General features: G+C 38.9%; 1 protein-coding gene across 2 annotated transcripts in view; it reads right to left on the bottom strand.

Moving 5' to 3' along the window:
• slc8a1b (solute carrier family 8 member 1b) overlaps positions 1-20737 on the bottom strand; it is a 141706-nt gene that overhangs the window by 36887 nt on the left and 84082 nt on the right. Inside the window, exon 5 of one of the 2 annotated variants that reach the window (XM_031315980.2) lies at positions 5996-6105. In XM_031315980.2, the coding sequence (XP_031171840.1) occupies positions 5996-6105 (110 nt within the window). Of the gene's footprint in view, positions 1-5995; positions 6106-6437; positions 6545-20737 lie in introns of both variants that reach the window. The other variant, XM_031315981.2, reaches the window with a different exon arrangement.

Raw genomic sequence — 20737 nt, 5'->3', positions numbered from 1 at the left:
GTAACTCTGTCAGAGGCACCCACCGCTAGCCTAGCTTAGCACAGATCCTGGAGGTAACCGTCTCCAACTAGCCTACTGCTCCCAATAAGTGACAAAATAACGGCAACATTTTCCTATTTACATGTTGTAATTTGTATAGTCACAGCGTGTACAAATAACAAGGTCACATGAGACACAGCCATCTTCTAACCGTATACATACTGGGAACTATATTCTCAGAAGGCAAAGCACTGCTACTTCTGCTACTTGAGCGGAGTGATTTTCTCACAGCACCTGAGAAGCCCCATGGTGAGGAGCAGAGAGTAACAACGGTGCTTTTCAGGAGTTGTGCTAATCACTCTGCCCAAGTAGCAGTGCTTCACCTTTCTGAGAATATAGTTCCCAGTTTATATACGGTTAGAAGATGGCTGTGTCTCATGTGACCTTGTTATTTGTACATGCTGTGACTATACAAATCACAACATGTAAATAGGAAAATGTTGGCGTTATTTTGTCAGTGTTTGGGAGCATTAGGCTAGTTGGAGCCGGTTACCTCCAGGATCTGTGCTAAACTGGGCTAGCGGTAGGTGCCTCTGACAGAGTTACGACACGCACGGAATGAGAAGGGTATGTATGGACTTATCTAACTCTGGGGGATACGGTGAATAAGCTAAAGTCCCAATAAGTCGGCGTGTTCCTTTAAAGCTGATTTTGGTATGTGTGTTTTCATCAAAGTATAGGTGAGATGACTAAGAGGCTAATTGGCCATTATCCCATCTGAAAACTTAAGCTTTTAAGAGTAAAGTACTTTATAAAAAAGCACTATACCCTCCATCTGTTTTAGATAATGGAAATGTGAATTTTAAGCTGCATTATACATAAACAGCAGCAGCCCTCAACTGTCCATTCAGCGCTGGGACCGGTAAAAGCCTTGTTACTCAGTTACATCTCTCCTGTTCTCAGTAAAGTCAAACAGCTACAAGAGAGATGCCTGAACTACACTGTTTACCTCCCCATCTTTCCGACTGTACCTTGTGTAGCTCGTCATAGCAGATGTCAGATCCGGTGTTTGTTTAGTCACATTAATCCTTTCAACCTTTGTTGCATAAAGCGAAAAAAGAAAAGAAAAGTAAATGAAACAACAGCAAAAAAGTAAAGAATAACAGGCTTTTATCTCTGGCTTTGAGGCACTTCACTTATGAGGTGCCGGTTTGATCGAAGATGAAACAGGAACTTCTAATAAGAAAAGCTCACTATGTTCTTTCATTCGTACACCCCTGAATGTTAAAGCTGTTTTCTGGAATTTATATCGGAAGGCACAATTCACACATTAATCAACATTAGAGAGTGATCGTGCCTGTTTTGGTGGGTTGTCAGCTGCGGTCTCTGGGGCAGGATGCTTAAAAGCCTATTTAAAATGTGGGATTGTGCCAAAATGCATTGAGAAAATAAATTTTAAATTCCAGTCTCTCTGTGTGAGAAGAGTTCATCTATAAGCCTTTTCGAAAACACAAATACAGAACTAGGGAGAGAAAAAACATGAAAAACCAAATCTCAGTTGGACTGACAGACTGTCATTATGTCTCTGCTACAAAATGCAAATATGTAATATAGATGAAGGGCCCTATCTTGCACCCGGCGCAGCGCAAATCAGTAGTATAGTGTCTTTGCTAGTTTAAGACCGATGCAGTTGTCAATTTCCCGTCCAGCGCCCACGTCAATTAAATAGCAAATGCACCTGTGCCCATCTTTGCGCCCATGGGCGTGCTGGTCTTACAGGGAGGTGTGTTCAGGTGAATTCTTGGTGTATTGCTATCTTGAGGCAGTGAGAAGTGATCGCGCCATTGACCAACAAAAACCTGGTCTAAAGTCAATAGTGCAGCATTTCATTGTTATTTTAACAGCAATTTAGTAAAATGCACCTAGGCTTATGCACAGCGCGCACACTATGCTTGTTACACACACACAGGGAAGCGCAGTAGCACACAAACATGCAAAAGATTACAAATAAAAATATTACGGTGCAAATCCGCCATCATAATAGCAATGCGTCAAGGTACAAACGTGCCTGGCTTTTAAAGGGAATGGGAGATGATACTCTGATTGGTTGATTGCATGTTACGCCCAAAACACACCTATGAAATAATTAAGACACTAAGTACAACCCTTTTGAACCATGCGCCCGGTGCACGGACCCTTTTTTCCGCCGTTAAACTAGCAAAAGTGAATTTGGAACGCCCGAAACGCACATGCGCCAAGCGCTTCATGCCGTGCGCTTAGATCGTTAAAATAGGGCCCGAAATATGCCTGTGCAATGGTAAGAATTATTACCTCATATACAGTATGAATGTAGACTGTAAGCAGATCATTAGCTTGTGTTGCTTAGTAATATTATGGGGGCATTACTTTTAATGATTAGCCGTGAGGATACTGCAAAACCTCCTGATGATAAATATATATATCGAAAATTTTGTGCCACAGCTTTTTACCCCCCAAATACAAGACTCTAGACTGGTGAAGGTCTATCTCGAACACACACATACAGACGATAGAGACACGTGTATACACAAGAAAGTACATAATGATAATGACACTGTGTGCATACATACACACAGTCCGAGGCCATAAAGATCTGTTCAAGGCCAATTTAGCACAGAGAGAACCACCACATCAGCTCATAAAACACACTCATTACCACAAACCCACTGCAGGCCCTAAACCATGAGTGTGTATATAACTGTGTGTTTGTGTGCGTCTGTCTCTGTGTATCCTGGAGGTGTGTTTGATCTCCTGACTGTGATAATGCGATATCCAGCCCTTGTCTTTGATCCCCTCATCACTATAAACACTGCTGATGCCTGGTAAACGCACGCTGCCATTAACGAACTGATAGCACTGCTCTCTGGCTCTGTGTGTGTGTGTGTGTGTGTGTGTGTGTGTGTGTATGTGTGTGTGTGTGTGTGTGTGTGTGTGTGTGTGTATGTGTGTGTGTGTGTGTTTGTGACAGAGATAGAGCATCATTTAATGAGTGTACCCAGTAGAGTTTAAGGGCATAAATTCTTCTTTAGAGAACAACCGGAAAACACTGAGCTGGGCTGATTTACCTCAAAATACATCCTGTTTCCAGCTCCCATTAACATGCAATTCTCTTTCAATTCAGACACTAACACTTTCTTTTATCAACATAAACTGCTATTTAAGTTAATGTTGAAATTATTTATAAATGCACTTTGTTTGTGTGTGTTTGAAAGGCAATAACTAACAAGTGGAAAGCGGCTGTGTTTTTACAACTCTATATTACATTAGATGGTGATAGAAAGAAAGGGAGATGAGTAGCTCTGAAGAGATAACTGATAAACACAGTGGAAAACAGATGCACAGATGTTGCATGTGGCTGAGGACACTCAAGCACACACGCATGCATGCACGCAAACACTGAAACTATAACTGCCACAGTGTCGTAATCGCACCAATTTGTACAATTTATCTTACAATGATGTTACATAACGGCGTAATGCAATCATTAGTGGCAGAAACAGGTAGGTTTAACGGTTGTAAAAGCTTTGTTTGTTACATGATTCAGATGAGACTGAAGACAGTGTACATTTTATGCTTTTTATCACTCTTTATCAGTGATGGGAATAACGGCGTTATAAATAACGGCGTTACTTCTTTTCAGTAACGAGTAATCTAATTGATTACTCTTCCCATCGTAATAATGCCGTTACCGTCACTTACGTTATTTGCACTACAAAGAGTGTATATATTTGTTATTTATTTTTGGTATAGTGCTTAACAAGCATAATTTAATTTTGCCCAGTTGTGGCCTGTTGAGGTGTTGTGTTATATTTGTATCGATCCACTATATAAACATAATATCTACATACATGGCATTTGATTGGAGGCTGGTCTCACTTTGTCCCACAGCAAACATTAAAATAGTTTAGATTTGTGTACATTGTTTCTGTTAATAATGTATTGTATGAAGTGTCCATTTCATTATAATATTCAGATTTATCATAAATAATTGAACATGCACATGTATTTTAAGTTCCATTAAAGAGGGGTAGGTAGAGGTGGGGTCACATTGGAGCATTTAAAAATTTACTTGAAAGTAACACAATAGTTACTTTCTGAAGTAACTAGTTACTTTCATAATTTGTAACTGAATAACTAATTGAGTTACTTTATGGAAGAAGTAACTAGTAACTGTAACTAATTACTTTTTAAAAGTAACTTGCCCAACACTACTCTTTATATTATGATTAAGGCCATGTTTTTCATTTACAGTAAATTGTCCTTTAATGATTATCCAAGCAGAATAAGTCAGCAGAGATAGCTGAAAGAAGACCTGAAGTGTGTTTTAGGAAAGAAGATCTTTTTGTGACAGATTTGATTTGTTAATCTTGGGAGAGGAGACAAAGTTATTTGTCTGCAAACGTTTCCCCAAAACATCCACATTTCATGAGCTAAGCTGTTGTCAGCTTTGTGACAATGCATTTTTCAGATAATCCAAAGGGGTTTTGGAAATGGTTTATTTCGCTCAGGAAGTAGGAGAATTGTCACCCTGTTAAAGAAATAGCTTTAGTGTTTTGGATGCTATCTCAACTCTTTCTATTGTGTAAACTTTCCTATTCTTTACTTTTCTGTAGGTATGCTATTTTAAAGTAAATATTCCATACAGATGCAAGTGCTGATAATATTATGTAAAATATGCATAATGGTAATAGCAGTAATTTTTGTCATGATAACAATGTTTTTGCCTAAAACTCTGCATCGACACTGTGTGATATTTCTATACTGTGGGTGTTCATTTAAACAATAGGGGATTTCTTACTTTAGGGATTCTTTTTTGGTGGGATGAAGATAACTTAGCTGCCAATGAATGCCATTCACATCATACTCACAGTGAACATCCTCTTGGATACTATCTCTAATTCTCTTTTTGTGCCAATAATCCCAAGAGAGCAGTGACATTTTCAAACACCAGCAGAGAACAGATCTCAAAGCCGTAAAAGCTCTTGGCTGGATGAGGGGGAAACCAGAGAACAGGGCTGAGGAAAAGGAAAGGAGAAGAAAGGAGAGGACAGGTGTGATTCCCACTGAGTTTTCTGTACAGACCTCTGAGGAGAAGCAGAGGAGGAAAAGTAGAAAAAAAGGGCAGGAATAAAGAAGGGGACAGCAGAATCGCTCCTGTGGGTGTTCAACCTGAATCCCAAATCAACAGGCCTGTTAAAACATAAGCGATTAGGGAGCAGCTCTGCATTTTGTCACTTTAGGAATATGTGCAATAGAAGTGCAACTGCTGCTTCGATTTTATGTCTTGTAACGTTGCCAGGTGTAAAGTGCTTTTTTTTTCTTGCCAACTTTAAAGTGCTCTTGTCTAGGCTATTATATTAGGCTTTCCATAAAATAAATATGATTCAAATTGCAAAACATCCACTGAGATGATTATAACACCTACTCTGTGATGTCCTCTAACCAGTAATGTCCTTGTTGTCTCTTTTCATTGTCCCCATTTTTGGGCATTTCTGTGCTGCACTTCCCAGAGATCACATGTCAATCAAAAGTATGGCCTTACTGCTTTTCCAGGGTATTTTCTGTTGTTAAAGTATTGGTTTCTGTAGATAGTGCTCTTCACTTTGTCACAATTCTATACAAGCTCCTCCATTTCCTTTGTGCATTACACACTCAAAATCAGGGTAAGTATGTACAGACAGTGTGAACACACTATAAACTCAAAACCTGCGCAGCATTAGTATGTAGTATAGTATTGGGACACACTTATTATCTGCACAGCCATATTGTTATTCTTCTGGTGGGAAAAGCAACAACACAGCGACTGCATTAGCAAATCTTTCATGAAGTGACTATAGTGTGAATTAGTCTTGTTGTGTTGTATCAATGAGTGATAGATAAAAAGTAATTTATTGATTAATTGTGCTTTTGGCCTGTTGATTCAGAATTCCCCAAAAACCGCATAAAGTACATGCTCAGTGCTGATTGGCTGTCACACCTGTCCGTTCCTTCCCGCTGCGTCTCCATTGGGGGGTTTCAAGCAGAATGTAGAAGGAGGACTGCTTATTGTACTCCTCCCGGTCTAAGATCCTAATGGTTATGGTCTTCCTGTATGGGACACACACGTACACACACATAGAGGGAGGTGGTAAATGCATGCATGGTAAACAAACAACATGGCAAGGTATTTACACAAAAAAAAACACACACACACACACACAGAGACGAGGAGGAGTAATGGATGTGGTGAGATGAGGTGATCCACAACCTGCTGCATGTTCACGGTCATAGTGAGGACACATTAGGAGGTACATGAGCAAGAAATAAATCAAAATCTCCTCCTGCGTGCCTCCATGTGTTGGGAACATGCAGCCTCTGCAATGCGGCCGACACCTTGTGGTCTAGGGGTCAAGGTTCAAGAGGCTCAGCCCCTTCCTGACCTTTGGTGTCGTTGCTCTCCACCAGACGAGGCTCTCCGATCTCTAAGTAGAAGGTTTTGTTCTTCTCGTACTCCTCGTCGTCGATAATTCTCACCTTGATGGTTTTACTGAGGAGGGGGAGGAGGAAGGGGGAGGAAGGAAGAGACGAGGAGGGAAAAAAAGAGAAGGCAGAAAAGTGAGGAAAGGACGGACTGGAAAGTGGAACAGCAAGAGGAAACAGAAAAGAGCAGCATTTGGTTTTCCCACAAGCATCTAAAGCTCAAGACATGAACATGTTTGTTCAATGCCAAAATCCCCAAGAAAGCTTAGTTATCAGGTAACATTAACTGTTTTCAGGCTGTTATATTTCCACCTAATCGAAGCATAACACCTGATGTCAGATTAATCTCTGATGGTATCTGAGAAGCTCACATTAGTCTGACAAGATTGGTCTGATAAACCCCTCACTCTGTCAGCCTGATCAAGGCTCAATTCAATCTTCCGCTCAAGCCTGATATCAGCTTTTATTTTATTTTAATTTTTTTATTTTAGAAAAAAAACGTCTTCACTTGGATGCTAATAGCGAAATGAAGACTGGCAGTGGCTGGAGAGTTTATCAACTCTATTAGTCATTTTGGCAGGTGAACACCCATGACTCACGATGACGAATTTGGCTTGTACAATCAAGAAGCTTTTAGGATCCAGCAGCAGGTTGGCAAATTAAGTATTTTATACACACACTGCATTTCACTTTTATGAGACTATTTGAAAAGCTAATCCCATTCAGTGATAATTGTTGGAAGTCTGAATGTGTGTAATCTTTTCCTTGATGCCTGTGGGAAACCAGGACAATTCACCATCAATTAAGCCAATCCAAGAATTTAATTTTCACCAAAATCTACAGAAACAAAATTGCAGGAAAATACCCAGCCTGTAAAAGATACCAAAAAATTAGTGATTTAGCAAATTAATTGTAGATTCTATTCACATTTCTGGCTAAATTGAAAGTGAACTGATATGTACTGCAGTCTTTAAAGTTGAACAGATCAGCATATAGACACATCTGAGACATTAGAATAATAAGAAGTCATCCAAGACCAGATGCAATAAAAAAGGAAAGACTGAGCAGGAAAATAGCAATGAAGGAGTGATTATTTTAAACAGTAGGAAATGTCTGCTGTTGCAATTAACACCTTCAATTAACACCCCCAACACGGCGCAGTAAAGATGCCAGTCTTACCAGCTGTGGTTTGTTATTTAAGCCAAAGTGTTACAAAAATCTGTGCCGAGAGCCAAAGTCTCCCCTTTCTCACTTTTAGATATTCATGTTCTGCTATCATTCTCCATCTAAACCTTTCAATGACTGTTGAACAAAACAGCAATAAATCAGCCTGTAAACTGTAACAGCGTAATGTCGATGAACAAATACAAGCCAACGATTTCTTTCTCTGAAGCTGAGTTTTCACCAATACTTTAACTGCCAAGTGTAGCTCCCATTATTGACCAACCAAATGCTCCAGTAAGACTCAGGATGGAGAGAGTGTGTGTTTGACTGTGTGTATTTATTGTGTCACTTGGCCTCAGTCATACAGTATTTGGCAGGGAAGCTATTATCTGAGGTCACAGGGCTATGGAGCGCTACCTAGTGTGTGTACAGTATGTGTGTGAGTGAGTGCCTGTGGGCGTATGTGTGAATGTGTGTATTTATCTGTGTTTCCAGTCTGGAACAAAACCCATATTTTGATCCAAATCCACTACAGGCAATAACAAAGACATCTGAGAAAATACTCATAATCTGGCCTACAGGGTGTGAAATGGGAACACACACACACACACACACACACACACACACACACACACACACACACACACACACACACACACACACACGCTTATATAAGCCATTATCTCTGATCACAGGCCTGCAACCTGTTTGGAATCATAAGCCGGCATCATGCTAGCAGCATTACATCTGTCTCTAGCATACAGTCTGCGCTGGTGGAAGAAGTATTCAGAAGTTTTATTTTAGTAAAAGTAGCAATACCACACTATAAAAGTATTATACATTAGCTCAATGTGCTCAAGGCTTCAAAATAAATGTACTCATTGTGAAGAATGAGCCCTTTTCAGGATGTTAGAATATGATATACCCAATATGATTGGAATAGCTGTCAAATTAAATTGAGTTTAAGTACAACACTAACCCCTGAAATGTAGCATTACATGGACATACTCAAGTGAAGTACAAGTACCTAAAAAGTACACAGTACTTGAATGCATCTACATTTGTACCACCAACAGTATTCGCATCCGTAGTATGGCTCATTGAAAAAATAAAGCAGCCTGCTAGGCATCTAATTTTATACAAGAGCATCACAGGTTAATTTATCAGCTGCATAATACAAACACAGTAAAGGGTAAACCATTAAAATATCATATGCAAACACACACACACACACACACACACACACACACACACACACACACACAAGAAAATGTCATGGGTTAACTCATTACAATAGAGGGATTAGCCCATTTATCACTGTCCTATAACAGCAGATGGGGAGCAGTTTTCACCTTCTGGCCTAGAGAAGCTCATGAACAACAGGCTGTCATTTAACACTCAAAGAGCAGATGAAGTGATGGAGTAAAACCCTCCCCTGCCTCAAGGTGGAGCCCTTGAGCAAGGCACTTCACCTCCCAAATGATGGAGTGGAAGGGCTCAGGGAACAGCAATGTTTACATTCCCACTGGGAATATAATTGCTGCTACTATTACTTCAATTAATACAAGGCTTATTAGAAGTACACAGGAAAGATTTTTTTATTATTTTGGAATTTACTGTCTCTCGTACTGCTTCTGTGTTTCACATTTGTATGATGTTAATAAAGTTGGTGTTTCACTCAGATTTACCAACGTGTTGATTGACTCCTTCTCTTAGTGGGTGTCCTTCACTATAACACTAGTTCCATGTGAATAGGATTTTGGGCTGCACAAAAAAACCAAAAAAAAAACATTTTTATCAAATCAGCAACCGAACATATGTTTTTGTATCATTAACCTAAGCTATCAATGCTTTCGTACAACATTTTTACCAGCGATGAGTCAACTTTCTGACATGAAATCAGAGAAAACTTAAATAACTCGCTCTCTGGAAAGAGAATAAAATCATTGTGATGTAACTCTCCATATAGTATAAAAATGAGCAAATAAATCATTTTTAAAGAGACACAATGGTGGACTCTATTTTCCCTTGGAACGGGAAGGATGACTCCTCTGTTGAAGCTGGCAAACCTCACAGATGACCAACTCGATGGAAACACACACACACACACACACACACACACACACACACACACACACGCGCACTCACTTACTTCTAGTCAAACAAATTGAGACAGTGCATCAATGCGATATAATTAATCCACAATGAATTGGATTTTTCATTTTTATCTGCACTCCTCTTTATTGTATCCCAAATAAACACACACTTAAATACATAAAAACATCCCTCCACATGACAAACGTTTTGGCTGTACAGTACTCTGTCCCATTGCCATGACAACGCAATGTTTGGGTAACCAACAGGGGTGGAGAAGATTGTTTCCAGACCAATGATGTATGTGTGAGTGTGTGTGTGTGTGTGTGTGTGTGTGTGTGTGTGTGTGTGTGTGTACTGACAAGTAAGTGTTTGAGAGAGAGAAAGAGGTCACATACTGTACTGTACAGACTACTCTGATTTGTCAGTGTATGTGTATGTGTGCGTGTGTGTGTGTATGTGTATGTGTGTGTGTGCGTGTGTGTGTGTGTGTGTGTGTGTGTGTGTGAGTGTATATAATAAAGGGTGTGAGAGAGGTTTTGATATTACACAGTAGCCTACATTGTTTGTAAGTTTTGCCTCTTTGTGTGTCTGTATTCGATCATATGTTAATCTACAAACCATATATACAGTAAGAGGCATGTGTAAACAAATGCTTGTGGGTGTATGTGTGTGCCAGGTGATGGCTCACTAAGAATAATGGAGTATGAAATGTGCTGAAAAACACGTAATTGTGGCACATTAAATGTGAAATATACACTCTTCATGCATGTATGTTTGCACTCCTATACTTGTGTGAGGACCCTCATTGACATAGTGCATTCCTAAGTCCCTTAAGTTGACCTTAGACTAAACTTTACCCTAACATTAACCCCCAAACCAAGTCTTAACTCTCAAAAAGCCCTTTGACAGAGGCCCAGCCAAAATGTTTCCAAAAATGTTCTAACTCTCAAAGCTTGCAAGTCAATTGGTCCTCACAAGGATAGAAATACCATAACACACACTCACAGAGACAGAGGTGGTATCACACTTGCATGGCAGCATTCACAAATGTGTCACACCAGCATGCCCTTGCACCCACACACGGACAAACTAAAGGAATTTCAGCTGCAGGAATTCAAAAATGCACACAACCTCACACACACATTACTCTAGAGACCACAATGTGTGTACATCTGTGTTAAGATGTCCTCTATCTGAGTTTGCAAAAAAAACGTAGAAAGTGAACATCTGAGCAGCTGTGACAGATCTCCAAACTTCTCCATCATACTCCATCTCCTCCTTCCCTCCCACTGTTTCTTTCATAAACAATATTCCTGCAACACTTTTTGGCCTCTGTCAGAGTTTACACAACATTTAACTGAAACTCTCAAATAGAGAAAACATCCCTTGAATTAGATGATGGAATATACAGCCAATAGATTATTCAAAAACAGCTTGACCGAGTCATGTTGAAGTAGTGGATAGGTTAATTACAAACACACACCTTTGCCAGTCTGAATGTGCCAAACAATCATTATAATTATGTCTGTTCATGTTGGTGACCTTTACGTTTCCTTTTTGCTGTTCAAGTTTGTTCATGTTTCTGTTGTCATGATATTCCACCCTCACCTTCTCTCAAGATAAATGATTTCGCAGGTTTTTGGCTCTGGTGCTCCAACAATTGGGACCCTGAATATTTGCCATGATGCTTTTTATCTACATGTCCCTGATGTTCCATGATAACACTTAATCATACTATAAATTGTTTATTTCCAAAGAGGGGACACCAGAACTTGGAGACTGTTTAAAACTTAAAGTTTCTGCAACTAATAAATATCAGTCGGATCACCAGAAGGCTGTTTCAAAACTGAACCTGTCTAGATGCTATTTTGAAATTTGCAATTGATGTTTTCACATGTGATATCTTACATTTTACATGTGAACTATCTGAAAACCTGCATGTATTTAAAAATCCCTAAATAAAAAAATAAAAATTATGGTGTGTTTTCATCACTATTTGACCCGTTGTTGTTTTTTTCTGAAACATACTGCAGCATTTGATATGACTCAACTGTCTGCCTCTGCAACTGTGATAGGGGAACTAAGTAAAAGCCATTTTACTTGCTGCCTTTGAGTTATTTTTTTCCATTTGCTATTTAAATCTACTTTCTAGGTTTATGCACATACTGTATCTAATATCTAGCTGAGAAAACAGTTGCCAGAAGTGTAAGGTTATCCAAAGAGCCTTTCTGGTGCATGGCACATATTTGACATTATCAAATACTTTCCCCTGCCTCACACACAAACATAAATACACAGGAAGTTGTAAAGCACCACAGGCAGCAGTGACTGCCTGTGGTCACTCCCCTTTCCTCAGCAACCTGCCTCAGCGACGTATTTGGATCGGAAAATTTGAGTTTGGGAACGGCCACTTTATTTTAGGTTTGAGGAAAAAATGTTGTAGCTCCGCTTGTTGTCTGTGTGTGTGTGTGTGTGTGTGTGTGTGGAGGACGGGTAATAACGGACAACCAGGTCCAATTTACATGACAGTGATGGAACAAACCTGTGTGTTTATCTTTCATTATGTGTGTGTAGCTGTGATTATAATCCTAAAATTTGAAGTGCTGATAAAAATAACATATTTTTTAACACATTTGTCTTTTGTCCAACCTGTTGTTGCAAAAATGTAAGTTTGGAAAACTGGGAGGTGTGTGTGTGTGTGTGTGTGTGTGTGTGTGTGTGTGTGTGTGTGTGTGTGAGAGTGTGAGTGTGAGTGTGAGTGTGAGTGTGAGTGTGAGTGTGTGTGTGTGTGTGTGTGTGTGTGTGTGTGTGTGTGTGTGTGTGTAAAAGAACTGGCCTTTCAGATTGTGAACTGGTTTGTTTGTGTGGAACAGATTGCTGGTGGGTAACAAAAAAACAAAAGAAGTGTGTGCGTTTGTGTTGTTGTATGTGCATATGTACGTTGTTTGTCCCTGTGGGAATGGATCAAAGAGTGTTAGCATAGATGCCACTGTGTGCACATTTGCCTGTATGTGTGTGTGTGTGTGTGTGTGTGTGTGTGTGTGTGTTTGCAGTTACAGTACATTAAGAGTCACTGTTTGACATTCTGAGAACAAGAATGTGTGTTTGTCTACACTTATGTAAATGTGGACGTGACAGTGATTTTATTAGCAGGAGTGTGTACAGCTTAAGTGTGTGTGTGTGTGTGTGTGTGTGTGTGTGTGTGTGTGTGTGTGTGTGTGTGTGTGTGTGTGTGTGTGTGTGTGTGTGTGGGTGGGTGTGTGCTTGTATGTGTGTGTGCTGTTTACATGCAGTGGTTTTATAAGACAAAGCTGATAATGATGTTGGCTGCAGTGGGAAACCACAACAATAAGCCTACAGCCCTCAGCCAGCCTCTTCTAATAAGCTCCAGTCTGCTCACTAATACTCATAATCCTGACTTTATGGAGGCTAATGGGAACACAAAAAAAGTTACACGAAGTCACACACACACAAAGTCACACACACACACACACACACACATTAACAAAAAACACACCTGCTACAGGGCTGCTGTCGGCCCCACATGGACTACAGAGATCTCAATTTATCTCAGAGTGTCTCTTTGTCCCTCTTATTATAAAATATTTATTTTGCAACACTCTTTGGCAGGCTGATAGAGTAATAGAGATTTTGATCATTTAGCATATCTAGCTCACTAAAGCTTTTGATTCCACAAACACTTCAAACATTCATTATCTGGTAGCTGTTTCATGGGGAAAGCTAAGACATTACTGGTATCTGCAAAATGTATTGACATAAACGGTCATATCATCAATATACTGTATGTACTATATGAAATTCAGTTGACACATTTCCTCATGAAGAATTTAGACAGTTAATGCCTCAGGCAGAGCTCTAAAGTAAAGCGAGTTTTGAATGCATTCAACTAGTGTAACTTGATGGTCCTGAGCTATGAAAGATACATTAAGGCTAAAAAAATATATGTGATTTTTTAAGAACCACAGCAGAACCTTGTTTTCTTTATTATTATGTGTATTTGTAATACCTCTTTGCTGATTTCCCACCTTCCACCACTTATTGTGTCAGTAGGGATGGTTAAAACTCTTCCTTGATTTTGTTTAAAGTTCTAGATTTGGGGCATGGCTGTTGCTACTGATCTTAATAAAACATGTTTCACAGCCATTTCTCAGAGCTGAGATGTCAGAGTTCCCTTGAATGCACCAACAACAAAGCTTTGCTCATAACTTCATCACCTTGTGAAAACATCATAACTTACTAGCAGAAAAAGAAGTTGAACAACATGGTCACTCTTATTGATTACTTATTATACTGTAATACAATGAATGAAAACTGGTGGCTGCCTGGGAGGAAGAAAATCAATAAACCCATGGTATGCTTTGAAAATATTTGGTATGAATGAAAAGTATGAATGGAAAACATATTTATGGTTAAACTCTCAAATGCCTGGATGGAAAACTTCCAGTAGCCAGCTGTTGAAGGTAGTACTGTAACTTTCCCAGCTTGCATCCATTCTAGAAAAAAGTTTAGCTCAATAACAAACTTTCTGTTTCCTTTGAGAAGCTTTTACAGCTTTTTCAACTCAGCCAGAAGGTCAATGAGGAACTGCAGTAACAGCCATTTTGCTTGTTTTCTCAGCTCAGAGTCATTTTATCAGTCTGATACTAAACAGAGCCATAAAATAATGTTTATGGTAATGGTCATTTTCATTGGACAGCACTATGCAAAACAGTTGACGAAGTCATAAAAAGCAGCCTGTCTCCATTTTTATCTAACTGGTGTGTGTGTGTGTGTGTGTGTGTGTGTGTGTGTGTATGTGTGTGTGTGTGTGTGTGTGGGAGTTCTTGAGTGTAAGTGTGTGTGGGTCAGATCCTCCTCTGTGTCTTTTAAACTATGTTCTATTATCACAAGGAGTTTCCCCATATCATCTTTCTCTCTCTACAGTATATGTGGCTATCTAGCTCTCCCTTCATTCCTATCTGCAGTATATCTTGTTAACCTAATAAGGAGTTTGGAAAATCCCGGGGACTCCCTCACACACATAAATGTGAACAGACAACCACACATACATCTTCACACAGGAAATGTCTTTGGGGAGCTTGTAAATCTGATTTAAAACACACATGAATATGTGTGTGCCACATAACATAATACCTTCCTCCAACTTCTCAGAAGTAGATGGGAGCTGTTGGTGTTTTTCAAGTGCCAACCTTTTTTGGTAACTTTACACTTGGGGACGCATTGGTTTTTTGTTTTTATATATATATATGTGTGTGTGTATGTGTGTGTGTGTGTTTTGTTCCAGAATAGAAACACACTCTTCTATTTGTTGCTACTGAAAAAAAGTATTGCATTGAATTCTGGATTGCATCATCACATACAGTAATGTATAGTATTTAAACTGCAGAGGACACACACACATGCACAGACATGACCTGTCAGTGCTCAAAAATATACAGCGTTGCTGCTTTTAGACAAGAATAGATTACTTTGGTGTGTGTTAGAGAAAGAAGACAGTCCTGCATCGAAAAAGAGAAATAGATGAAAATGCAGCACACTTTAGCGCTACTTACCTGTGTAAATTAGTATTTCAAAGTTGTCCACTTCCAGTCGTAATCCACACTTAAAATTTGCACAGATTTACTTCCTTCTTGTGAACAATTCAGCTAATCGTGGGCAATTCTATTGAAATGTATTGATCTTGTTGCAAAATGTTGTCATTTTCAATGCTAACTCCATTTGTTTCTACATCATTTCTTGTCTCCTTATGCCATAAAATGCTAATACTCAGCTGGGAGATTTTCATTTGCAGCAGGAGAGGGAGGGAGAGAGGGAGAGAGAGAGAGAGAGAGAGAGAGAGAGAGAGAGAGAGAGAGAGAGAGAGAGAGAGAGAGAGAGAGAGAGAGAGAGAGAGAGAGAGAGAGAGAGAGAGAGAGAGAGAGAGAGAGACACTAGTTAATGGTGTTTTTAGTTATTCCAGTCAGGATTAAGTGAGAGATGGCTGAGCTCAGCAATTTACTAGTACTACACACACACACACACACACACACGCACACACACACGCACACGCAATTGCAATTAGAGCAAACAAATAGTTAAAAGTTAAGAAGAGGACAAGGAGTGACAGATGAAGAGCCTGCAGAACAAAGTAATAGAGTGCATATATCATGTTCTATATGTACGAACCAACCACATAATGAGATTATGGAGATTATTGGAGAGAGAGAGACTGTGTATGTGTGTGTATGTGTGTATGAGAGAGAAAGAGAGAGAGAGAGAGAGAGAGAGAGAGAGAGAGAGAGAGAGAGAGAGAGAGAGAGAGAGAGAGAGAGAGAGAGAGTCGGTAAAGGAGCAAGATAGGATGTGAATGCTAATAAGCTGCAGCGCTCCATCTTTTTCAGGCAATTTATGAGCTCTAAGCTGCACGATGGGATCAGCACTGCTAGAGAGTGACAAACAGTCAAGCGGATTGAAGAGCCTCTGGAGCCACAACTGTGGAAGTGAAAAGACTTCCTTTCTACCAACTGCTCCCTGATAATATTCTAGACTATACCTCCAACCTCAGAAATAAAGGCCACATTAGACATACAGTAACATACCAATAGTTTTGCTCTCTGTGGGCCCAAGCTCAGACCCTTCAGCCAGATAGAGTTTTTGTTTGTGTTCTTTTACTGTCTTTAGGAATTTGGGAATAACAATATGGTCATTTTTACACCACTGTCCATGTTTAGTTGGACACTGCATACTTTGGTTTCAAGTCTAAATATTTTTTTCTGACTTGTATATTATGTTTAAGCATAGTTCCCCATGAATTAATTACCATGAATAAATTACCACACTCCTACAACTACACAGAATGTTGATCTAAGACATATCTGGAATTTGTTTTGCAGGATTATGTTAAATAAAATTCCTTAACACTTTTAAAATAATTATGACTCATGCATTCCCAACTTTTATTTGGCTGTTTAATCTTACAGTACAGACAAATGTTTTAATATTTTCCTGAGAGAGTTGCATTGAATATTTTCTGTCTGTTTTTCAACAAATACTTTGACTTGCAGATACTTTCCAAAACCAGCAGGATAATTCTTCTGCATATGTCAAGCATCTTTTCATGCCTCTCTCCCTGTCCCCCAAAATTACGAAATGGACTTTCAGTGGAGTTTCAGTCAGAAAAGACATTCAAGTTTATGTTTTATAGTTTGGGATGTCAGACATGAACACTTTCACCCCACCCTACAGTACTTCGAAATAACAGCCCTCCTCCTGTGTGTGTAGGCTCTGATTTATTTTCCATCTCCCCAAACACAGGACATCGGTGTCAAAAAGAAGAACAGATGGTTTAGCCCGATACAGCCATAAAGTGAATATTTTTATTCAAGAGTTGAACGCTGACTTTCTCTTTATGTCTCTCCTTGTCTGACTCTTTATTTTTCAAAACATGTTTGTGACTCAATCAGATTGCCCTTTTTAAAATCTCCCGAGGATTCAATAGAACAGTGAGGAGTCCTTTTGTAGAGATGAAACATGCTTATTAATGCATCTTCGATTTTTCAGTTTGTTTTGAGAATACCGTGCTATATTTGAAGGTATTGATGATGAGAAAAAGAAAAGAAAAGAAAAAACATACAAAGCTCAGGAAACTTATGTCGGAATTGAAGACAAAAGTTCTTCTTTACCACAATTATTTAGACATCTACCACAACTTAAATGGTGTTCTGATTGTCTAAAATCCTGTTTACACATCGAAATAGCATGCATTGCTACTACAAAAAACCTCCACCTATGCCTTCCCGTCTTCTAAAATTGACCTTATGAAAATAATATCCTTCAAGATGCCTTATTAAAAGTAAGATAAGGGCATTAAATCATTGATGATGTGCATGGCTGTCACACAGGATCCAATCATGATTAGATCTTAATGCGAATACTGGAGCCGCATATAAATGTCAGGTGTTAATTCAACTGAATCATATCTAGACATAATCTGCATATGGAATATATATAAATGTAATGCTTAAGAACTCCTGGGATGAAATACTCCCATTTAAAAGACACATTTTTTTTTTTAAAGATAATTTTTTGGGCATTTTCAGGCCTTTATTTGACAGGACAGCTGAAGAAATGAAAGGGGAGAAAGAGGGGGAATGACATGCAGCAAAGGGCCGTAGGTCGGAGTCAAACCCCCGTCCGCTGAGTTGAGGAATAAACCTCTATATATGGGCGTCTGTTCTACCTACTGAGCTATCCGGGCGCCCTACAGACATTTTTTGAGACATGATAAAAAATGCTATCTTTTTTTACTTGACATATGTAATGCTGTTACAGGTGTGTCATTGCCACAGAACAGAGCCACCATAAAGGTTGTGAGTGATGAAAAGGTGAAGCTAATTCCATTTTTGCTGAATAGGTAGAGGGGGATTAGTCTTTTACACCTCCTTTCACTAACTCCCCCCTCACTTATTGTTGTCTTGATTTACTCTACAGATCTCGCGAGAATGCATTGAAACAGCAAGAAACCATTTTACTCTTTAATCTTCTTTTGATTTTTTTTCTCCTCTGTTTCACCTGTGTGTGTGTGTGTGTGTGTGTGTGTGTGTGTGTATTTGCTAGGATTCCCTACTTCCGTTCTATTTTCTCTCACCCTTTCCTTGATTACACGCTCAATCAGGCACTGTGTGTGTGTCTGGGATCAAGTGTACGGATGTGTGTACATGTGTGTAAGGAAGTAAAGGTAGGTTTAATACAGTGCAGACTAGAAGGGGGCAGCTGTTAAAACCAGGGTAAAAAAAAACTAACAGATTACTTTGATATAGTTCAGGACAAGTATATAAACTGCATTCTGTGGAGAGGAAAACAGTTACTTTCTTTGGATTGATCTTTGGTGCTGTGCGGCTTGCAGGGCTCTAGATAACTTGTCAATTAAACTGACATTTTCCTTAAATTTTCTTGGGTTAACTTTACTGGTTAAACCTCTCAAGACAATGGGTTGTTTTGATGTTTTGACCCAGTGTTATTTTTTTACTGTTGGGTTTTGATTTAAACTAAAATATGGTGATGTTGTGAACCGTTATAATCTACTGTAGCTCTTGCTATATTGACATGTCACTATTTGTTACTAGTTGGTAATAAGATGTGTATCCTTTGCAGTTTTCAATGTCATATCATATGCACATTGTTTTGTACAACAACAAAAATACATTTGTAACAGTTTTACATTAAAACTTGAGCTTCTTATGCCACACACTGGACCAAAATAAACATATTTTAGCTTGTGTAGATAACCCAACAATAATATAAAAAAAACAAAAAAAAAGTTGCCAATGACACATGAACTTTCACAACGATTACATGTCCTCATAATCAAATTTCGCAAAACAAAGTAATTGAATTAAACACAATTTCTAGGAGACAGGGTTAAACAAGTGCCATTATACTTTTCACCGTAAATGTACAGTAATATACTGGCAGCAGCTTTGCCAGTAAACTACTGTTTATTTACAGTAAGCATACGGTTTTTAAATTTTAACGTACAGTTTGTATTTTACTGTAAATAAATAGTGTAATTCCCGCCTTTTATTTTATTTTCCCAAGATACATTGGTATTAACAGTAAATACCTGTAGTCTGTAACATTCGCAGATAGTGCTGTAATATTATTATTTTCTCCCAGAACGCATTGCCATTTACAGTATGATCCTGTATAACATTAACAACAGTAAGATACTGTGAGATTTTAGCTGTAAATTTACATCAAAGGTTTACAGTGCACTTGCAATCAAGTGCTTTGTGCTCTTTGGAATAGTAAAACAAATCTGTGAGAATTAGCTGTTTTGTATCCAGAACGTGATAAATCAATCATCCATAGAGAGAAACAATTATTTAGATAACCATGTAGCTGATTAGTAATTTTTTTTTTTTGTCTGAAGCTTTTAAAAAACACTACTATGAACATGTGCGACCGGCAGCAGTGGGATCTAACTTGGTAGCAGGAAACAGTAGTATGAACTGGTTACCGGTGCTGAGTCTGACCGCACAAAAGACAGCAGGGGAAAAGCAAATGTCAGGCCTATTCACAGGGCTGGAAACCATACAATAAACCTCACTGTCTTTCTGTTGCCCGCTTGCTCTTTGCCATTTTCCTTTACAAACTTTTAGAAGGGGAAAAAAAATAAAATCCTGTTTTTGCTCTCTCTTTCCTCCCGTTGACATTTCCTCTCAATCTACAGATTCAGGGGCTCACTTCTCCCTCTCTTTCTTAAACTCCCCCTCCTCTCTCTTTCTTCTTGTCCTCCTCTTTTTTGGCCAATTAAGTCTAGCAATGGCACACTATTCCAGTTGGCAATGCCAGCCTCTCTTTCTGCCACTTACACACAAACTCCAACTCTCTTTCATTTACCCTCCAATTTCCAAAGAAATTTTATTGGCATGAAGTGAAGAGGTCCATTCACCACCTCTATGTGTTTCTGTTTGGAGTTCACTTCAGAAAGCTTTATTGGCATGATTCAATGACAATACCTCTTTCTCTATCTCCTCCCTCCCTGCAGTCATTTCTTTGTCTACCTCTTTCTTGTCAATTCAAATAAATATTTGGCACACCCCAACACAACACCTACACTGAGTGTTTAAACCTCATTATTCCAATTCAATTCAAATGTATTGCCATGATGAAAATGTATTCTCTTGTTCTTTTGTGCTATCTCTGCCTAACTTTACTTATATCATTTAGCTTTCTTTAATCTTTATTTATTTATTTCTTCCTCTCCCTCTTTGTCTATCTTTTATGAGCTCTTCTCTTCCTTCTCTTCTCTTCTTTTATCTGATGCCTCTTTCTCTCCCTCCCTCTCTCCATCTCTCCAATCCCCCTTTTTTTCACTTTTCATTATTAGCATTAATGTGAATCCATCAGGGTTTTGATGACTAAACTAATAAAAAGAATGAAAGAGAAAGAAAGACGATTAATCAATTTGAAGACATAATGTGAGTTCAGTTAGTTT

This window comes from Sander lucioperca, chromosome 15, assembly GCF_008315115.2.
Source record: "Sander lucioperca isolate FBNREF2018 chromosome 15, SLUC_FBN_1.2, whole genome shotgun sequence".
In the NCBI taxonomy this organism is placed as follows: domain Eukaryota; kingdom Metazoa; phylum Chordata; class Actinopteri; order Perciformes; family Percidae; genus Sander; species Sander lucioperca.
This window is presented reverse-complemented; position numbering and strand designations above follow the sequence as displayed.